This window comes from Balaenoptera borealis (genome assembly GCF_965194805.1).
Source record: "Balaenoptera borealis genome assembly, chromosome: 9".
NCBI classification, from domain to species: domain Eukaryota; kingdom Metazoa; phylum Chordata; class Mammalia; order Artiodactyla; family Balaenopteridae; genus Balaenoptera; species Balaenoptera borealis.
In genome coordinates, this window is record NC_138873.1 from 58,271,120 (window position 1) to 58,292,914 (window position 21,795).

The 21,795-nt window shown below is 39.1% G+C and overlaps 1 protein-coding gene across 2 annotated transcripts in view; it reads left to right on the top strand.

Moving 5' to 3' along the window:
* Nucleotides 1–9,366, top strand: part of ASCC3 (activating signal cointegrator 1 complex subunit 3) — a 326,479-nt gene extending 317,113 nt beyond the window's left edge. For both annotated transcript variants that reach the window (XM_082405191.1, XM_082405192.1), the window contains 5 exons: nucleotides 14–165; nucleotides 2,097–2,244; nucleotides 5,869–6,078; nucleotides 8,288–8,463; nucleotides 8,561–9,366. In XM_082405191.1, the coding sequence (XP_082261317.1) occupies nucleotides 14–165; nucleotides 2,097–2,244; nucleotides 5,869–6,078; nucleotides 8,288–8,463; nucleotides 8,561–8,705 (831 nt within the window). In that variant the 3' untranslated portion in view covers nucleotides 8,706–9,366. The remainder of the gene's footprint in view (nucleotides 1–13; nucleotides 166–2,096; nucleotides 2,245–5,868; nucleotides 6,079–8,287; nucleotides 8,464–8,560) is intronic.
* The last annotated feature ends 12,429 nt before the right edge of the window (nucleotides 9,367–21,795 follow it).

Here is a 21,795-nt window from a genome sequence, read left to right on the forward strand (position 1 = left end):
TCTCCCTGTTCAGGCAATGCTGGACGTAGCTGCACACCAGGGCTGGCTGGTGACTGTCCTGAATATCACCAACCTGGTGCAGATGGTGATCCAGGGGCGGTGGTTGAAAGACTCTTCGCTTCTTACGATACCTCACATAGAAAACCACCATCTTCATATTTTCAGGTAAGTATTTTAATTTTCGATGTAATAGGGTTTTATTATTTCAAAAAATTATCTCCTTTACATGTATGGTCACTTGAATTTCATGTGGTGCCTGGAATACTGATTCTTTACAGTGAAAATGCCCGTGTTTCCCAGAGGGAGACATGGCCTAGAGACATAGCGTTCCCACTTGGAATTTGACCATCGGTCCCAAGCTGAACCACAGTTCATTTTAACCTTCTATTAAGTTGTTTTCCATTTGCAACATCGAATACATTTTCATTTTAACTGTGTTTATTCCTTTCCAATATCAGCCGTCATTTTAAAAGATGTTATTGAAGTGCTTTGTGACCTAGAGCAAAATAAACTACCAATTTCTGTTATTGCAGAATAGATTTGAGGGATCAGAAATCTGTTGTCAGAAGTAAACTGTGCATCTGCAAAATGTTCAAAACTGAGCAGCTATATATACTAGCAGCTCAAGATATAACCTGCATTTAAAAGAAGAGTTTATATTCCTGATAAAATTTTTCAATTCCTAGGTCCTATGTCCATGGCTACATATATTTTAGCAAAGGAAAGAACAGTACGTATTACAAGCAAGGTTGGCAGTGTGCAAATGAAAATGTTTCTTTCACACCAGTTGAGAGATACTTTGCAGCCAAAATATTGGTTCACAGTCGTGTAAACAAGCAAAACAGTCTGGCTGTGCTTGTCGTCATGCACCCTCTCCCTCTCGTCAGCTGGACGAGGCGTGGCAGCCGTTTGAGGCATCTAGAGACATACGCCAGCCAGAACCTCAGGCACACATGGGGTCTCCTCAGGGAAGTCCCTCCCTTTGACTGAAGTATGCTGGATTCCAGGGCAGGTGTTTCCACGGTGCTTGAGTCCCCACCACGGTTTGTCCCTGGTAACTAAAAGGCACAGTCGGAGAGTGGGCCACACCAGCAGCAGGTGGCCGGGGGGGAAGAGCAGATACCTCAAGTGTCTGCAGCTCAGTTTCAGGAACCCTTCCAATATGCTACTAAAACTTACGGGAGTTGGATTTCAGCAGAAAAGGAGACACATGAGGGTACTAACCCGACAGTACACGGGTCTGTTAGGGAAGCTGGTTGGGGCCTAGGAGATTTGATCCAGTTCTTTACTGTTACCCAGAAAAGTGCTGTATTTGTCTAATTTCAGTGATATTGTTCAGCTTGCTATATAAACAGGAAATAGAAAGATTTAGGTAGGTTCCATTCCTGGTGATCCAGCACTATTTATGCTATAAATCTCAAATATTCCCAAAATGCACTTTTAATTGTATGATCTCAACAACTTACAATGAAAACTTTATTCAAGTACTTATATTAGAGACATTTGCCTGCATCCATTAAAAACATGTCAGGGCTCCGCCAGTTCCGTACTTTATCCACATGGAAGCATTATCACACTTTAGTGCCTTCCTATAGAAATCACCAACTGTCTGTCAACCCTAATTATCTACTAAGCTCACATATGATTTATACATTTTATGTCATGATAGCCAAACTGCCTTGGATTGATGAGAATGCTGTCTGATTTTGAAGCTTAACAACAGTGGCCTTGGCATGGACATATATACACTACCAAATGTAAAATAGATAGCTAGTGGGAAGCAGCTGCATAGCACAGGGAGATCAGCTCGGTGCTTTGTGACCACCTTAGAGGGGTGGGATAGGGAGGGTGGGAGGGAGACGCAAAGGGAGGGGATATGGGGTTATATGTATACATATAGCTGATTCACTTTGTTATACAGCAGAAACTAACACACCACTGTAAAGCAATTGTACTCCAATAAAGATGTTAAAAAAAATTAAAAAGTCATATAGTAACTTTAATTTCTAAACTGTTCTAATCATATAAACCATCATTGTCAGAAAATCTCATTTGTGCTATGAAAGAATCATTTGGTTGGTGTTGTTCTTTCTCAGGAAATGGAGCCCAGGTATAAAGGGCCCACGTGCCGGGCACCCTGGCCCCATCGAGTGCCTCCCTGAACTGATCCACGCCTGTGGAGGGAAGGACCACGGATTCAGCTCCATGATAGAAAAAGAGCTACCGGCCCCAAAAATGAAGCAGGTAAGGCCATCAATTCCATGTTTCGACGCTCCCTCACTCTGGGAAGTTGTACCAAGAGTTTTCTAACTTAGAGTGCTGCTTTCAGAGTCAGACTCTCCTGGGTTTAAGTTCCACCCACCATTTACTAACCCTGATTATGAACGTGAAAACATTATACGCGTCTCCTGAAGTATTTGGGAAGATCAAGCAGGATGTTATTATGTAAACTGCTCTATGTAGTTCCTGGTACAGAATAAGAGCTCAACAGATGGTATTAAATAATGACAGTAACAATAATTAGAAGTAGCGTCTGCATCATTAGAAGGTTGTTTCAGTATAATGCTGTTAAGCCGGCTGAGAACGGCCTACTATGACTTGCCCATCACTAGGCTGCATTGCTCAAGAGCCCTTCTAATCCCTTCTTCAGAGTGGGTTTTGTTTTGTTTTTATGCTTGGGTATATTTTCGTGCAGTTCCCTCAATTACTTTTTTATGCCCCCGCCCCATTTTAATCACTTTATTGTTTCTAGATTCTAAAGTAGTCCTTCAAAGAAACTCCTTATTTGTATACCCTATAGTTTAGATATAAATCTAAATCTATGTTGTGAAAGACAACATAGGTCGTTGCTCCAAACTATCTTTGGAAAGACCAAAAACATGAATGAACAATGCCAGAAATATTTGGCATATATAGACTTTTAACTCTTAAGCAACTTCACCCTAAACATGTCAAAGTAAATGTTCACGATTTATAACATAATTAACATATTGACTTGCAAATGCAGATATTAAAATAAAGAAACTTCTAAACCATGTCATTTTTTTTTTCCAGTGGAACTTATTGTCGAGCAGGACTTGGAAAAAGTATTACAGGCATCAAAGTCTGATTGTTCAATTTCTGTTGAACCCAAAATTGGCACCAAAAGCTACTTAAATATTCATAATAAGTGCCTACCTTTCTAACTAAATTATCATCAAAATTATGAATAAAAACAATATATTTAAAATGAAAACAAGGCTTCTATTAGCAACAACAGATTTCTAACATAACATACAGTGATTTCAAGCCAAGTTTTAGATGTGATAAAAAATTAGAACATTGTTGTAATTAGTTCAGGGAGAACTCAGAAGTAAACTTACTTAATTTATTTGCATAAATTGCCATTCTGTTATCTTTAAAACCAAATGCAAATTGGCTCAGTCTGATATGATGATGGTTATTTGGCTCAAAAGTGCTTCAATTTGCAGAGCAATCTGGTGTCGGCTCTGCAGTGAGGCGATCCCAGGTAACATACAAATCCTGAATTATTCCAGAAATTAGTATGTTTAAAGCATCAATTTAAGTGCTAATTGCAGTAGTAATGAGAAAAAGCAGTACGACTGTGAGATTTGCATCTTCTACCCCATCAGTATGCCTGGAACGGCTGCTGACTGGCAGAGGATTTGGCTGCTAATTAAATAATTGTATGCATGGCAGTGCTCTTGCCTGATTCAATAGATGAAGATTAATCCTCAGATAAATATGTTTGGCTGGTGTTGAAATGTCTTAGCAATTTCTTTAAAAACAGCTCATGTTTTATATACGTATATGTGAGTGTGTGTGTATGTATGTATGTTTGTGTATATATATATATGTACAAATATATACACATACAACAAACATATGTATATACATTGAAGATTGAAAATAATAATATCAAGTGCTGCAAAAGATTACAAATATATAAAAGTCAGATCTGACTTTGGGGAACTTTGTGAAATAAAATTCCAACGAGTTGCTAATACTTAAAATATTATATTGGTAACTCATTTAAAGGTACAAGTGAAGAAACATACGAAGTCTTGCTTCATGTGGTAAATGTTAACCTGTGTTGTCTCACGAAGTTAAATGCTTTACAGAAATGGTGTATTTGTGTCTTCACTCTGGCCAGTCTTAAGAGAACATCCAGTGGTACAGCTTCCAGACTCGGTGACTGTTGGTTCTAGTAGGGGATAAGCCATCATTTGTACCTTGAAGCACAGGGTAGACCATTCTGTGGCTTGACTATATCAAGATCTATTCCAAACGTAATTTCAGATTCACAAGACAAGTTATAGGATTGGAGTTGAATTGAAAATTTGCATTTGATTTACATTTTTTGAATTCCTAAGGGATAGTTTGATTCATCAGAGCTTCTTCATTTCAATTAGGTGGTATACTCAACAGCAATAAAGTCTTAGCAAACAGGAAATCAAAGCCTATCAGGAAACCTGTAGTATATATTAAAGAAATACAAGGAAAACCAAAATTAAAGTATTCATGTACTTTTAAAAACTAACTTAGAAGGTAACAACGGATAAAACAGCCAATATATATATAGAGAAGTTTTCTTGACTGATAGTGATATTTGCCACATATTTATAAATGTTAGAAAAAGATGACAATTAATTATCTGAGGACATTAGGTTTATTTTTTTTACATTTTTCCATAGACTTAGGAATTCATTCATTTATTCATTCATTCAACAATGATAGGGACTTCCCCGGTGGTCCAGTGGTAAAGAATCCACCTTCCAATGGAAGAGATCCCTGGTCGGGGAACTAGGATCCCACATGCCCCAAGGCAACTAAGCCCACACACCACAGCTACTGAGCTCATGTGCCTCAACAAGGGAGAGAGAGAAAACCCGCAAGCCACAACTAGAGAGAAGCCACACGCGTCAACGAAGATCCTGTGTGCCACAACTAAGACCCGACACAGCCAAAACAATAAGGAAAATAAATTAAAAAAAAAAAAAAAAATGATAAGCACTTACCATCTGCATTTTGATTTCTCACAAGTATTTTCAATTAAAAGAGCAGGAATGAAATTGGTAAAATATTTTCTACCCCTTTAATATGTGTCATTTAAATTGATATTCTCAATATGATAATGCCAAAAAAAAAACATATTTCTTTCTAGAAAGAACCCTAGACTTAGAGGGTTCCTTATGATATACAAACATATAGAAATGTTTTCCTTTCAGAATAATTTGGACTCTGAGCAAAAGAAAAACCCATTTTGTACAATAAATGATCAATGAATGACGCTGACTGACATCAACAATTGCATCACAACATTTTTCAAGTTGCTTTTATATCCCCAAATTACTTGGGGATATGAGGCTCTCTGCCTTAGAAGTCACATAAATGCTATACTAGATGCTTCTCTAAAACTAACCAGTTCAACAACAGTTATTTTAAAACTTATTTTTTAGTGTAGTCAGTAGTCACTCAATGTCCAGAAGGGATTTACAAGAAAGGGGTCACAAGTTTAGGTAATGATTAATACTTCTTTAGGTGTTTTTAAAGGGACTTTACAAAGATTAAAAGCACACTATTTTTACACACAAATAAATGAGTACAAGAAAAACTAGGAAATCTGAACAAGAGCTGTGGCTTGTATCACTGGGATCAATATTGTACTTTAGTTTTGAAAAATGCTACCCTTGGGGGAAACTGGGGAAATGGTGCACAGGATCTCTCTGCTTTGTTTCTTACAACTGCATTGAATCCAGAATTAATCTCAAAACAAAGAGGTTGATTTTTTAAAAGCTCACTACTTCTTAGTTGCTCACTACATTTTGCATTAACCACTCCTTATCTTTTCTTTCTTTTTTTATTCAGGCGTGGAGTTTCTTATCTCATTTGCCTGTGATAGATGTTGGCTTAAGTGTTAAAGGCTGGTGGGATGACTCAGCGGAAGGACACGATGAGCTCTCCATCTCAACCGTGACTTCAGACAAACGCAACGACAACAGATGGGTCAGATTGCATGCTGATCAAGAGTATGTGCTTCAAGTCAGCTTGCAGAGAGTCAGCCTTGGGTTCCACAAGGTATAGTGTTTGGTTTCCATTCTCAAATGCTTCACACCAGATCCCAGCACGCACCAGCACACATGTCTTTTATATTACTAATGCGTCCGTGCCCTTCACCAATCCTGCTTCCTCAACTGGCCTTAAGCAGCAAGAGTCAGTCTTCTGCAATTAGTCAGTTCTCCTCATGTGCCATTTTTCAACCCCAGAATACCCACGTGACATAATAATATAATGCCTAGAGTCCTGGTCTCAAAGTATGGGCTACAGGCTCAGCAGAATTTTCTGGAGTACCTTAAAGAGTGCAGATTCTTTGGCCCTACACCAGGCCGCCTGCACCAGAAACTCAGGACTCTGAAGGGATCTCAAAATCTAGACTTTTACCCAGCACCCCAAATGAAGAAGACGCTAGCTAAGCTTTTCTGTGGCTCACTTGCCCCATCTGCCTGCTTCCTTCATTAGAATGCATATGAGGGAGCTTTGTCAACGTTCGTACAGGCCAAAAATTTACAGTATTTTTATTTTAAATTACTGTGCTCTTTTCTGTTGCCTGTGACACCAAAAATAATTATTGGGCCCTCTAAGAATATTAGTACACAGCATGTGGGCAGATCGGTTTTTAGCCCATAATAATCGAAATAAGAATGTGCCTTTTCGTTAGCTCAGCGGAGTCAGGGGCTTTCCCATATGTAGAACTAGCCCTCAGGAGCGAGGTTGTAGTTCATTAATACTGTCCCCTCTGTTTTCACACACGAAATGGTCAGTAACTTTCTCTTGGTACAATGTCTTTTCAATACTGTGCCTCTAAGTCCCATCTCATTTGATTTCTAATTCTAAACATCAGTCAGTGTAAGTATGAACTGATTGGCCTCTGGCATTTCAGAGGCTTTAATACGAGCATTTTTAGATGACAATATATCCCAACTTACAAAAGAAAAGGCAGTAGTAATCATACCGATAAAATCATGAGGAAAATAAACTAAGATTTTTTTTTTTTTATAGCTGGCGTGTGAGGCGTAAAATTCCCCATTTTACAGAATAATGGAACTTGGGGAGTATAGGAATTTGCCAAGGTCCTAGAGTCAGAAAATACGAGAGCAGGCTGGGAGCACAGAGTTCTCTGATTCCAATCCCTGTTCTCTTCGTGCCTGCCATGTGCAGACACGCTGACAGAAGCGAGGCCTGTCCCAAATAGCTAAACAATGTACCCCAGCCTCAGGGGGCTCACAGCCTCGACAAAGAGATGTTCAAGCAGCTTATCATAGTCTGGAGAAACAGTGTACTGAGGTGTATCTAAGGTACGTTGAGAGCGCTAATTAGAGAGAGCTTTATTTTGAGGCCTTTGCAAACATTTCTGACAATATTGTAGTATAAGATTTTTTTTTACTGTAGTATTAGTACTTAAACACTGGATTTAACTGTGCTAGAAAAACTCTAAAATTTTGTTTCTAAGTGCTGTAAAAATACATTGCTCTCTGACCTCTCTTTTAAAATGCCTTAAATGAAACATCTCTCTCTAGAATATTGAGTGAAGTCTGATTGAGAGCATGTCATTATTAGTACGTTTTACACCATAAATCATTGTCTTAAGGAATCTCTCGAATAATCTTGGATTTTGTAAAAATCAATCTAAAATAAAGACTTCAAGTGTTGTCATTATGGTGATAGTTAATCTTGGATGGTGGTGATTAATATATTTTATAAATTGCTTGGCTTACAATTTCCCATTCCTCAGAGAAAGGACTTTTTATAACACCGTATTAGAATATGTGCTTCTTCATGTGAGCTTTATTCTTGGGTGATGGGGGAAGATGTCTATGTGACAGAGTGCTTGTTCTCTTAAGATCCAGAGTCTAGCCTGGATTGACTTTCTTCCCTAAGTATCAATTTCTTGCAAATAAGACTTTGGAAGACTTGGGTAATATGGTTGTATCTCAGTTTGTTCATCTGCAAGTGGGGAATTAATTTCATTTATAAGAATATGGTGTGAGAATTTATTTTGATGTCAAGATTCGAGGGCTTTCTGTTCTCATGGAGCCACAAAGTAGTGTGGCTATAGTGTGCTTCGAGAATCTTGAAAAAAGGTAGATGATAGCATATCAAACACACCAAACCTGAAAATTAAACACATCCCAGATACTTAGATTTATGGCCTTTTAAGCACAGCCAAGTGGTATAGAAAATCTAGCCATTAGTAATGCTCTGCCTTTCCTTTTTTTCTGGTTTACAGGGAAAGCAAGACAGGCATGCAATCACCCCTCGATTTCCCAAATCAAAAGATGAAGGATGGTTTTTGATATTAGGAGAAGTGGATAAGAGAGAACTTATCGCTTTGAAAAGAGTGGGATACGTCCGAAATCATCATGTTGTCTCCATCTCTTTTTATACTCCTGAAGTACCTGGAAGGTAAGCAGAGTCTTACCCCACCAGAGTTCCGAAAGAATTAACCGCGACGGTGACGAGAACGGTTGTTTTACCTTTTCGTTGCTTTTTTATATTCTAGGTATATCTACACACTGTATTTCATGAGCGACTGCTACCTTGGCCTGGACCAGCAGTACGACATCCACCTGCACGTCACACCGGCCAGTGTTTCCGCGCAGGCCGACGAGATCTCTGATGCCCTGACTGACCTCGAAGTGAAGTAACCCGACCCGAACAATCCATCTGAAAGAAGTGGTTGAGAAGCCTGACTGTTCAGTCATCTGGACAAAGTCGAATTACTTGACGTTTGCCTTGGAGGAATCAACTTCCAACCTCAAGGCACTGCGGAAATTGACGGCGGCTGCAGCTCTGACTCGAGCAATGCGGAGTCAGCCGCGGGGGCCTTTTAACAAATGTCGCCTTTTATAACGCTGTCTTCTTGGGTCTCTTGATGTGTAAAATGACTACGCCCGTAGGAGAATCTTTCAATTTGTGTATATTGAGATGATATCTAGGAATTATCAAATCTTACATTTCACAGTGTACTGTTTACAAGAACATGGGCTTCTCTTTTTTTAAGGAAAACTAACTGCACAGGGGCGTGACAGTGTTAAGATTTGTTATAACACATTTCTAACCCTGCAGCATAAAATATATAAGATAAATCTCTACAGTGACACACTGTGTTTTGTTCACAAAATTTATACTTTGATCACATATGGAAATAATTTCAAGAATTTCTTATTGTCACAAATGTTAATAATATATGATGTAAAATTACCTTACAGAGCCCAATGATGATTTAAAAGAAAACAGAATATACTGATCTTAGAAAATGTAGATACTGTAACTGGTGGAAATAAAATATTTAGAGTGCCACTTCAACACAGCCTGACTCACTTACTCCCTCTGCCTCCTTTCCATTATAGCCCCTCTTACTCTTCTGTTTTTTTCTTTTCCTTCTCTGTCCAGACTTCACTTCCATTCTCTTAATACTTATTTACACAAGGAGAGAAGTATAGTCTAATTCATACAGGCCACGTAGTACAAGTCTTTGTCTCTGTGCTCTTCAGGGCGGGCCTGAGGCAAACCTAGAAAATTTTCAGCCCCTGCAGGTGGGTTTTCACCTATGATTCAGGAAATTTCCCTATGTCCAAACAATTTCCATCTTGAAAAATACTTTTTTTCCAACTAAAATGTTGTTGGAGTCCATGTCCATATAACATACATTTTCTAGTGAAATGAAATTCTGTTCTTTGCAAAGAAATTTCAGTTATTCCTGGTCCTGTGATCAATTATTTCAAAATACTTTCCAGTGTAACCACCGCAAGTACTGGAATTTAAAACTTTTTCTGAAACTGGAACGTATTGCTTGTGTGTACCTCCTTTTCCATACCAAAGAAAAAGGTGGGAGAAGGAGGAATAAAAGGAGGATGGGGAGAACCAGGCGTTCACTTCCCAAAATTAAATCTAAATAACTAATGTGAACACACCGAGTGCAGCGGGCATGAGGTGTCCAAAGGGGTGTAGTCTCAGAAGTTTACTTCATATAAAGAGGTCTTTCTGCCTTTCCTTTGGCAGTTTATTTCCTAATTGCAATTCATACCTAAGCACTGTTTGAGTGAAATTAAAAGAAAATGAAGACGATATATAGACAGACAATTACCAGTCCAAACAGGAACCTGAAGAGAAACAACTCATTGTCTTCATGTTTATCAGCATCGTTCTTTTTTCTTTTCTTTTTTTTTTAAAGAGAGCAGGCAACTTTGGGAAGGTGGGAGAGATCTACTTCACTGGACATGCAGCAGAGGACATAGGAGCAATAAGAAAGAATTTCTATTATATCCGTTGAGAGAAAAAGCATGACTAATTAAAATTAATTTTAAAATTGAAAGTGATTAGTTCACAATAAGCTGCAGAAGACACTAGTAAGGCAAGGTGTGCTTGGATGGAAAAGTTCATCTTATTCCGATGAGTAACCAATGCTGTTTGTCTACGACGTTATCCTCACTCATTACCTGACCAAAATTTTAGTGTTAAGTGTGCACTGTAATATAGGGCACGTGCCAACACAATCAGATCAATTCCATATTTCATTTGTAATTCCATATTCCATTTCATAGTCCCCTGGATTTTATCAACTCCAAATAATGGAAGTGCCAGTCAGATATTCATTCTAGATATGATGTGGAGTACTCTGATATCCACATGAATCAGAAACATGTCCTTCCTCTTAGACAAGGTGGCCTGGTGACGAAAAGAAGATGTAGATAACTATAATAAAAGGAAGTCATTGCAGCAATGAAATATTTGGAAAAATCGTGAAGGGACATTTAGGCTGAGCTTTGAAGATGGTTATGAAGATGGTCAGAGATGAAAGAAGAGCCTTCCGGGTAGAACAGCATTAACAAAGGTTCTGAGATAACCTAGGGTGTCCAGTTGGTCTGCATTTTCAGAGACATGAAAGGGACTGAACAAACAGACAAGAAGGATGGAAAGGTATGTAAATTCTTACCTTGAATTACAGGGTAAGAACTGCAAATCTTAAGCGAATGCAATGGAATTCCTTGGGAAGGCACCAGAGGATATGAGAAGGAATTCTGAGATTAGAACAGAGAACCAGTGGAGATGGGAGGGTTTGCAACCATGCCTGTGGTGGGAAACAGGTACTAAATACCAACAAGACTGAGACTCTCCCTTGGATTTTTGACCTTCCCTTCTAATGAAGTAATCCAGTAGCCTTAGAAAACTACACATACTTCCCAAACACACACTTCACAGTTTCCTCCAGTTGCTCAGAGGAAAGACCTTGGAGTCATCCTTGACTCCCGTCTCCCCGCCAGCCACAGTGGTCACCATGCTGCTTGGTGAACATCCCATGGTCCTTGGCTCGTGCTGCTCCATCAGCCTGGCTTTTTCTCCAGACGCCCACAGGTCTAGCCATCTTAGTTTAAATGTCAACCCACCCAAGCTCACCTATCCCCCCATCCCCCTTTCCTGTATTTTCTCCATTGTTCTTATCACCACTATAAAAATATTCATTTATGGGAATTCCCTAGCAGTCCAATAGTTAAGATTCGGCATTTTCACTGCCATGGCCCGGGTTCAATCCCTGGTCAGGGAACTGAGATCCCGTAAGCCGCAAAGCGCAGCCAAATATATATATATATATATATATATATATATATATATATATATATATATATATATATATATACTTGTTTATTATTAGTCTCTCCTAACTAAGCTTCCTGATTAAGCCTCAGGAAGGGTTTTTTATCACTTGTGTTCAGGCCTACATAACCAAGACCTACAACATAGCCTGGCACATGGTAGCTGCTTGATAAATCATTGCGGAATGACTGTTTGAACACAGAGACACCCATGGATTCTAAAATACCACACACCTACTTCAGTTGACACCTCCTCTTCTGGAAGTGGCATCTACTCTCAGACTCACCAAGAGCAAGTACTTGCCTGGTCCTCATGTCACCTGTCAACAGAGGAGAGGTATACTTAAGTTAATTGGTAGCTTTATGATGACGATGACTATGGAGTATTTTTATATAGCAGTGAATCTTGGGTATTACAGGTATTTTAAAACTTCAAATTATCATAAAGCCTTTTTAGCCTGAAGTTTTAGCTCCCCCTTCTCTCACCAGACCCCTTTCTTTCCTCCATCACCGCTGCTAATTATTCACAGTGAAAGGATCCCCAAACAGAAACTCCATACATTTAAAGAATATGAACTGATAACTTCTCTCTTTCAGAAATAATTCCAAATGAGTAGGCAAACATTATTTCATGAACTAGCTTCTTACAAAGAAAAACCTGCATTAAGTTTTAAATCTTTCAACTATTACCAAAATAGAACTTGGCTTCAAAGATATATATTGAGCCTCTAGATTACCTTTCTTTCTCTGCTTTCAGAAATCTAATTTCTAAATCTAAGAGACACTAGAAGATTAAATTTTTGAATTTAATGAGTTCTAATTATATTATTTTAAGATCCTCAAAAATGCTCAGAATGGTAGCTGATTCCAGGTTGTCCTGAAAGCCTGTTGTTTTGGTAATGGAGGATGGCTACAGAGACTTCTGGAAAGAGTTATTTCCAGTTTCAAGCTCAGTTCTTTCACTTTTCCTTATGGAGCATTCCATCCTATTTCTGAAAAATAAAGTTCTTCAAATTTGAGGACTTTAAATGAGATTTCAAAGATTCTTCTTTGAACCTTCTCCTGAAGTCTTTTTTTTTTTTTTTGGTGGAATATATATATTTTGGTAAAAAGTAAAGCATCAACATTTATTATCTTTATACATTGCAGAATGTCTCCCCCACTCACCCCCCTCTTCCTGAACCTCTTCCCACTTCTTTTTCTTTTTTTTAACATCTTTATATTAGAGTATAATTGCTTTACAATGGTGTGTCAGTTTCTACTTTATAACAAAGTGAATCAGTTATACATATACATATATCCCGTATCTCTTCCCTCTTGCGTCTCCCTCCCTCCCACCCTCCCTATCCCACCCCTCTAGGTGGTCACAAAGCACCGAGCTGATCTCCCTGTGCTATGCGGCTGCTTCCCACTAGCTAGCTATTTTACGTTTGGTAGTGTATATATGTCCATGCCACTCTCTCACTTTGTCCCAGCTTACCCTTCCCCCTCCCCGTATCCTCAAGTCCATTCTCTAGTAGGTCTGCGTCTTTATTCCCGTCTTGCCCCTAGGTGGTGCTGACCATTTTCTTTCTTTTTTTTTTTTTTTAAGATTCTATATATGTGTTAGCATACGGTATTTGTTTTTCTCTTTCTGACTTACTTCACTCTGTATGACAGTCTCTAGGTCCATCCACCTCACTACAAATAACTCAGTTTCGTTCCTTTTTATGGCTGAGTAATATTCCATTGTATATATGTGCCACATCTTCTTTATCCATCCATCTGTTGATGGACACTTAGGTTGCTTCCATGTCCTGGCTATTGTAAATAGAACTGCAATGAACATTTTGGTACATGACTCTTTTTGAATTATGGTTTTCTCAGGGTATATGCCCAGTAGTGGGATTGCTGGGTTGTATGGTAGTTCTATTTTTAGTTTTTGAAGGAACCTCCATACTGTTCTCCATAATGGCTGTATCAATTTATATTCCCACCAACAGTGCAAGAGGGTTCCTTTTTCTCCACACCCTCTCCAGCATTTATTGTTTGTAGATTTTTTGATGATGGCCATTCTGACCGGTGTGAGATGATATCTCATTGTAGTTTTGATTTGCATTTCTCTAATGATTAATGATGTTGAGCATTCTTTCATGTGTTTGTTGGCAATCTGTATATCTTCTTTGGAGAAATGTCTGTTTAGGTCTTCTGCCCATTTTTGGATTGGGTTGTTTGTTTTATTGATATTGAGCTGCATGAGTTGCTTTCCCAAGTCTTTTGCATGCCAATTTGAGAAAGATCTTGGGGTGCTAGTCAGATGTTGGGTCTAGTCCCACCCAAGGTCAAGCTTTGGGCCCTGACAGCCACATCTGAATAGATGCTTAAATTTTTATTGTTACTCTTCAACTGGCCTGCAATTCAGAGAATATTTTTTAAATGCACTTGATTGAATTTTCACGGGTAATACTGTGTCTCTAATATTAAGCAGTTCCTTATGGAGACTTCCTGGAGAACATAATGGACTGTAAATCAATCCACGTTTGGTTAAGAAGAATTAGAGCACCTCCTTCTAATTAAAAGTTCTTTGAATCCCCAAACCCATGTTTCCTTACTTATTAAGTTTATTATTTGTCTGTTCTTGATTTTATTTGCACTTGTTAAATAAATCCCGTAGATGCCATGCCCATCCACTGAAAGCAAGTATAATCAACTTGAATGATTGTACCCTTTGATTCCAGTTATATTGGAAGCAGTTTTTAATGATTTGAAGATCACAGGGCTGATCTAAGATGAATTTTATTTCTGAACTTTCATCCAAGTACAGCTGGCTCTTGACATCAAAATACTGCACCTTGCAGGATGTGGATTGCTTTCGCCAGTTCTGGAACTCCCTACAGCCAATGGCCCATTTTCCCAAATAGCCTTGAAGGTGCCAACATTTCAGAGGAGAATGGAGCTTCTGAAATAACCAAATAATTCCTGCAAGTGAGATGGCTTGTAACACTGAGTAATGCTGACTGCCATAAAAGTGAAAACACCAAAGACAATTAGAAAAGGGAGATTCTGCAAAAGTTTTTCATGGCAATACATCAGAATTGGTGCATATTCTCTAAAAGTAACCGTCTACAGGGAAAATATTCATTTGGATGTGTCAGTTCTAACCAAAGTGGACCAGCAAAACATAAAATAGACTTAAATTACAGAAGAGAAAGTTTGAATTGGAACAACAACAACAAAACTTCACAGCGCGTTTATGAAACAATGTATAGCCAGGCTACCAACGGAGATCTTCATTAACCAAGCATTATCTGCCTCAACATCATAGCTGTCTCTCTACCCAACTCCACACTAGAGACAGGTCACTGCATACTTCTTTAAGTATCTGAAATTGAATCCACATGAAAATGTCTGATAGTCATTCTGACAAAGAATGCCAATATCTTCAACTGAGCTTTCAAATAAGCTCATCTAATTACAATACAGAAATGACCTAATTGTGGGCAGTATACCAGGAATGTGCATCTTTACCTATGTTATTTAGCTGGGTATCGTCAGAAAATATGCTCTATTTCCTATCACAACACAGTTTTACCAGAGATCTGGAAGGAATAGATATGGGTTAGAAAGAAAACTGCATTTGCCGTATCAAGAGAAGCAGTTTGGGTTTGGGGGTTTTTTGTTGTTATTTTCCTTTCATTACCTCTTACCCCTGTATTGTATTTGGTGATCCAACCCCATATTGGAAGATTTTAGGACAATATATCTGATCAGCTCTCTTCTGTTCCCATTTCCTCAGCTACAGAACAGAGGTAATACCTGCCCGTGCTTCCTCTCAGAGTACTTGGTTCCATCATAAGAAAGACAGCCATCTTCATCGCTGTGGCACAGCAAGTGTTTTACCAATTTTGTTGAACTAATCATTTACGTGAAAGTGCTTAGAAAATGATAAGGCACTATAAAGAGGAAATGAGATGTAAATGAAAGTCTAAGGTGATAAATTATAAATCACCTCGTCTGCAGGATTGATTTTATATGTCAATGAACAATAGGCTAAGAGCCCACCTCATCATTGCTACTCCCACCAGAAACAATAAAATCTTTGTGCCCAGAGAAGGATGTGCTTGTGTTCCATTCCTTTGTGCTACAGTATTTCCACCTCTCCAAACGCAAAGGCATGCACGCTTTCAGTTGTAGCTCAGCACACTTAGGGGAATGGGTATTAATTACTTCAGTGGAACTTTTCTGAGGATGCTTCGTGAGAACATGTTTTGACAGATAGTGAAGGGGAGACAGAAGCCTCAGACAGTGGAGGAGAAGTCTGACTGCCTCATTTCTGCCCATTCTAGCTTCTGAGGACAAACTTCACCACTTCACAACCTTGCCAGGGCAAGGTTCCAAATTAGCAGAAACAGGGACCATTCTGGAAGCAGAACAACTTCTGAGAGCAAGAGCTGTGGGCACCTCACACTTTGACCAAGAGTTTGGGTTGCAAGACATATTGCACCCAGAGTGATATGATATTTTCAAGTAAGTTCTAAAATTTCCTTAACAGCATTTATGTACTTTCCTTAATATTGCAAGCAATACCCACTCGTCCAATTTCCCTGGGAGTCGTGTTGCTCCCATGCTTGTATAAGGGCGAAAATCAATTTAAGTATATTCAGTAAAAACCTAAACCCTTTCCTTTTAAAAGCAAATATTTGATTTTTCTTTCAGAAGTAACTATTTTTATACCATTTTGTCCAACTTCTGAAACCTAACTCTAGCCAAAAAATAAGGAGGAGAAAAATGCAGCTGGCTTCTAATACAGTATATTAGAAGCAGTGAGCATCATACAGACATCTCAATAAAACTTCAATCTTATTTTCTGATACTTTAGAAAATGCATTCCTCTAAAAACACATTACCCTTCAAGTGGCCTTTGGAGAAACTGAAACATTGAAGAAATCCTCGGATTGCAGTAAAGAACATTCTCCATGGACTATTCTAATCAATTATAGAAACATAACTGTACCCAGATCATATAACACACCAGTGATGATCCTGGCTTCTGTCCGTCTTATAAAATGCTGCAACTCACAAACATCGGTCCTACTGCTAGTTGCAGCTCTCCAACCCAGAAAGATTTACTCTCAACTGATTGTTACTTTTCATGCTGAAAATGATTGTACATCTGCATCTTCTATTTCAGTTTTGTCATTTCGTTGTCTTTGCCCACTGTGTTAATTATTTTTGGATGCTTCAATCCTATCTCCAGACAATATATTTGAAACACTCATGAGGATGCATTGCATAAATATTGAATGTGTTAGAGACAGAGTCTGAGGTAATTCAGAATGAATTTAAGTAAATTGATTGGAATCAGTTTTTATTTAGGAAATCTTCTAGGGACAATTCTGACATATTTAAAATAACTAACTGTTCACAGAGATGCAATCTGCATATGCATTCCAATAAATCCATGAATCAGCAATCAAAACAGAAATACATGCCTTTAAGATGCCGGAAAACAGCTAAAAAGTGATACCAATTACAGTAATAAAAGAGCTGGGAATATTCTTCAGAACAAAAATGCTTTAATAAAATCAGATAAAGATAATGTAACAGTGGTGAGGTGTTAAAATAAAAAGGGGAAATGTAATTTACACCCAAGCTGTAATTACATATGTGTTTTATAGGTTCAGTAGACAGAAAAATGAGATCTGTTCCACCCTGGTGAACGGTGAGGGAAAGAGAAGTGGCAACTGTAATTAAAAGTCAAATGTCTTGGGATTTCCCTGCTGGTCCAGCAGTTAAGACTCTGTGCTTCCAATGCAAGGGGCCGGGGTTTGATCCCTGGTCAGGGAACTAGATCCTGCATGCTGCAACTTAAGAGCCTGCATAACGCAACTAAAGATCCCACACACCGTAACGAAGACCCGGTACAGCCAAATAAATAAATTTTTTTTTTTTAAAAATCAAATGTGTTGCATTGGGTTTGGCTATGATTTCTTGGGTATGACACCAAGGGCACAGGCAACAAAAGAAAAAATAGACAAATTGAGCTTCATAAAAGTAGTGCAGCAAAAGACACTATGTATTAGCAATAAAAAGGCAACCCACAGAATATGGAGAGAAGATATTTTCGAATTATATGCCTGATAAAGGATTAATATTCACAATATATAGAAAACTCATAAAACTCAAAAACAACAAAAAAACCAACCTGATTCAAAAATGGGTGTTGGGCTGCACCCCACAGGCTTACAAGCCCTGTACTTGCCCAGCTTCAAGACCAAAGAGCCTGGAGTCAGCAACAGAAACATCAGTGGTTTAATGGATGGGCGAGCTTACAGGTCTGAGGCAAGGCTCTGGACGGCGGACAGGACTTGGCGGTAGTCTTTGCTCCCAGGGGGAAGGGGAGATTACCACTTATAAGGGAATTGACATCAGGTGGGCTCATTAGTTACCAGGGAAACCAGTAGAGGGGCATGCCCCTCACCACCCCTTTGATAAGAACAATCACCAGCTGGGGCCTGGAGCAAGTACATAGGAAGGTCAGTCGTGTGCATAAGATATAGGCGAAGCAAGCACTGGTCGGGCAGGGGATGTACAGAGAGCAAGAGAACAGCCCTCTTGAGTGGCCTGACCATACAATGGGGAATAGATAAACCACCCCCCAAGAAATAGATAAGTCTCAAAAAAAGATATACAAGTAGCCAATGGTCATATGAAAAGATGCTCAACATCACTAATCACTAGAAAAATGCAAATCAAAACCACAATGAGATACCACCTCACACCAATTAGATGAAAAAAAACCCAGAAAATAACAAGTGTTGATGAGGAAGTGGAGAAATTGAACCCTTTTGCACTGTTGCTGGAAATGTAAAATGATACAACCACTGTGGGAAAAGAGTATGGCAGATCCCAAAAAAATTAAAAATCGAATTACCATATGTTGGGCTGCCCCCCACAGGCCTACAAGACCTGTGCTTGCCCAGCTGCAAGACTGAAGAAAGAGCCCGGAGTCAGCAACAGAGACATCAGTGGTTTAATGGATGCGGGAGCTTACATGTCTGAAGCAGGGTCCTGGAGCAACACCCCACCGTGTGCCACAGACGGCAGACAGGACACAGTGTCAGTCTTCACTCCCTCCCGGCGGGGAATGGGAGGTTACCAGTTATAAGAGAATTGATGTCAGGTGGGCTCAGTAGTTACCAGGGAAACCAGTAGAGGAGCACACCCCCCTCACCACCCCTTTGATAAGCTATCACTAGCTGGGGCCGGGGGCAAGTACATAGGAAGGTCAGTCATGTGAGCAGGGTGTAGGTGAAGCAGGCCCTGGTCAGGCAGGGATGTACAGAGAGCAAGAGAACAGCCATCTTGACTGGCCTGACCATACACCATATGATCAAGCAATTTCATTTCTGGGTATATATCCAAAAGAACTGAAAGCAGGGTCTTGAAGAAATATTTGTACGCCCATGTTCATAGCAGCATTATTCACAGTGGCTAAAACAAGTGTCCATCAACAGATGAACGGATAAGCAAAATGTGGTATATACATGTAATGGAATATTATGCAGCCTTCAAAAGGAAAGAAATTCTGACATATGCTGCAACATGGATGAACTTTGAGGACATAATGCAAAGTTAAATAAGACAGTAACAAAAAGACAAATACTATATGATTCCACTTGTATGAGATACCCAGAATAGTCAAATTCATAGAGACAGAAAGTAAAACGGTGGTTACCAGGGGCTGGGGGAAGGGAGCATGGGGAATTAATAGGTAGTTTCAGTTTTGCAAAACAAAATTTAGGAGATAGATGGTGGTAACAACTGCGTAACAATATGAGCATACTTAATACCACTGAACTGTATACTTAAAAATGGTTAAGATGGTAAATTCTATATGTGTATTTCACAATAATAAAAAAGATGCTGTTATTATTATTTTTCTTTTTGGCCACACTTCATAAAAGTCTCATAAAAGTAGTGCAGCAAAAGATGTTATTATTATTTTTTTTTTTTTTGGTCATGCTGCGCGGCTTGTGGGAGCTCAGTTCCCTGACCAAGGATTGAACCCAGGCCATGGCAGTGAAAGCCCAGAATCCTAACCACTAGGCCACCAGGGAACTCCCAAAAAAAGGTGTTATTTTCTTTAAAGTCAGATGTCCTGGATCGAATGTGAAGAATAATAAGAAAACCAAATGACACTCAAAATGTTTATTAAAAGTTCAGGACAATGCACTTATGTAGTCAGAATACTTGTACAGGCAAAAGTAAACATTACACATGGAAAACTTACCAGACCACTTTGCCAGTTTATTCCATTGAAAATATATTTCAGAAAACCGTCAAACCATTGTTTCTAGATATTAAAAAACAAAAGAAGAAGAAGAGTGAAGCAACTAATTTCCATTCATGCATCCTTCCCTACTCCTTTCCGTGCCAGAATCCATACCCTTGAATCAGGTCAGAGTCAGGTCTTCTCAGACCGAGCGTGTATGTCAGCACCCCCAGCACTTAGCCCCAGACTTTGTACCTATGACGCACTAAAAACTTATCGGTCGGTTGAAGGGTGGTCCCTTAGTGACACCCACACCTCCAGTAATGTGAACCTGGTAACCAAGAAGTCAGGCCTTATTCCCCCTCCCTCATCTCCCACACCTATGCCTGTGAGGGTTTTGAATCCCACTCTTTGAGCCCACAGAGAATAGAATGAAAAGCTTTTAATTATTTGTATTTTACCCATTCCTTTTTATTATGAAATATTCCAAACATAAAAAATGTAGAAACTAATATAATGAATATCCCTGCACTGTCTCCCAAATTTATTGAAGGATAACATTTTTCATACTTACTTTTTAAAAGAGAAATACAACGTTAAGGGTATAGTTGGTGTCCTGGACACCATTTCGCTCCTTCCGGTCCAGAGCTAATCCCTACCTTGAATTATTATCTTTCATGTACATGTTTTTATACTCTTACTGATATAACTACATACTTTTACCACCTGTTTTTACACTATTTTCACATACCTGCAAAAAAGATATATAGCAGATGTGGTCAGCAGCCTCCAAGATGGCCCCCCATGACCCTGCCTCCTGGTATTCACACCCTGGGCAATTCCCTCCTCTTGAACATTGTCTGGACTTAAAGATTAACTTCTAATGAACAGAATATGGTAGAAGTGATGGGATATCTCTTCCAAGATTAGATTATAAAAATACACTGTTTTTGAGGGACTTCCTTGGTGGTCTAGTGGTTAAGAATACACCTTCCAATGCTAGGGGACAAAGGTTCTATCCCTGGTCAGGGATATCAAAATATCACAGTTTATTTATTCATTTTTAAGTTGATGGGCTTTTATATTTGTTCCCAATATATGCTACCAAAAATAATTGCTGCAACCAATACTTTTCCCACTTCTTTTCTTGTTCTTGTTGTGCCGCAAGGCTTGTGGGATCTTAGTTCCCTGACCAGGGATTGAACCCGGCCCCTTGGCAGTGAGAGTGCAGAGTCCTAACCACTGGACCACCAAGAAATTCCCTATTTTTCTCACTTCTTATTGAATTATCTTTCATTTCATAAAAATGCACATAGCTCAATAATATTCAAGTTAAGATTTTAGTTCAGGAATCAAAAGAGACTAGACACAAAGAATTTATGATTTGACTAGACTAGTATGACGTGTTTATCTTTTTAGGGCAAAATGTAATCTGCCGTGTATTTCTCCACAGAAACATATCTAAGTAGGTGAATACAATAAAGGCAGCCATGGAACCATATTCCAGGCCAAGGCTGATGCAACACAGGCAGCCATGGTCTCATGATTACCTGATTACGTACAAACTGAACTAGTTAGCATGCATTTTCCTTTTCTGCTGTTCTTTTAAGCTTAGACTGAACTGCAGAATTTCCCAATGGATGCTTCTTTTGTGCCTCAGTGGGCGATGTCCTCAGGTGGATTCTCTAGGCGTCGCCTGAAGAAAAGAGTCAGGGAGCAGAGCCCCAGTTTTCAGCTCTCTGCTGAGTGGGGATTCAGCAGGCTCCGCCTGGGGGCTGCAGGCCCTTACCCTTCCCGTACCACAGGAGCTAAACCGAAGTTGTCAACCTCCTAAGAAATGGGAATATGCCCTGTCATCACCTCTCCTGGCAAAATAAGACTGGTTAA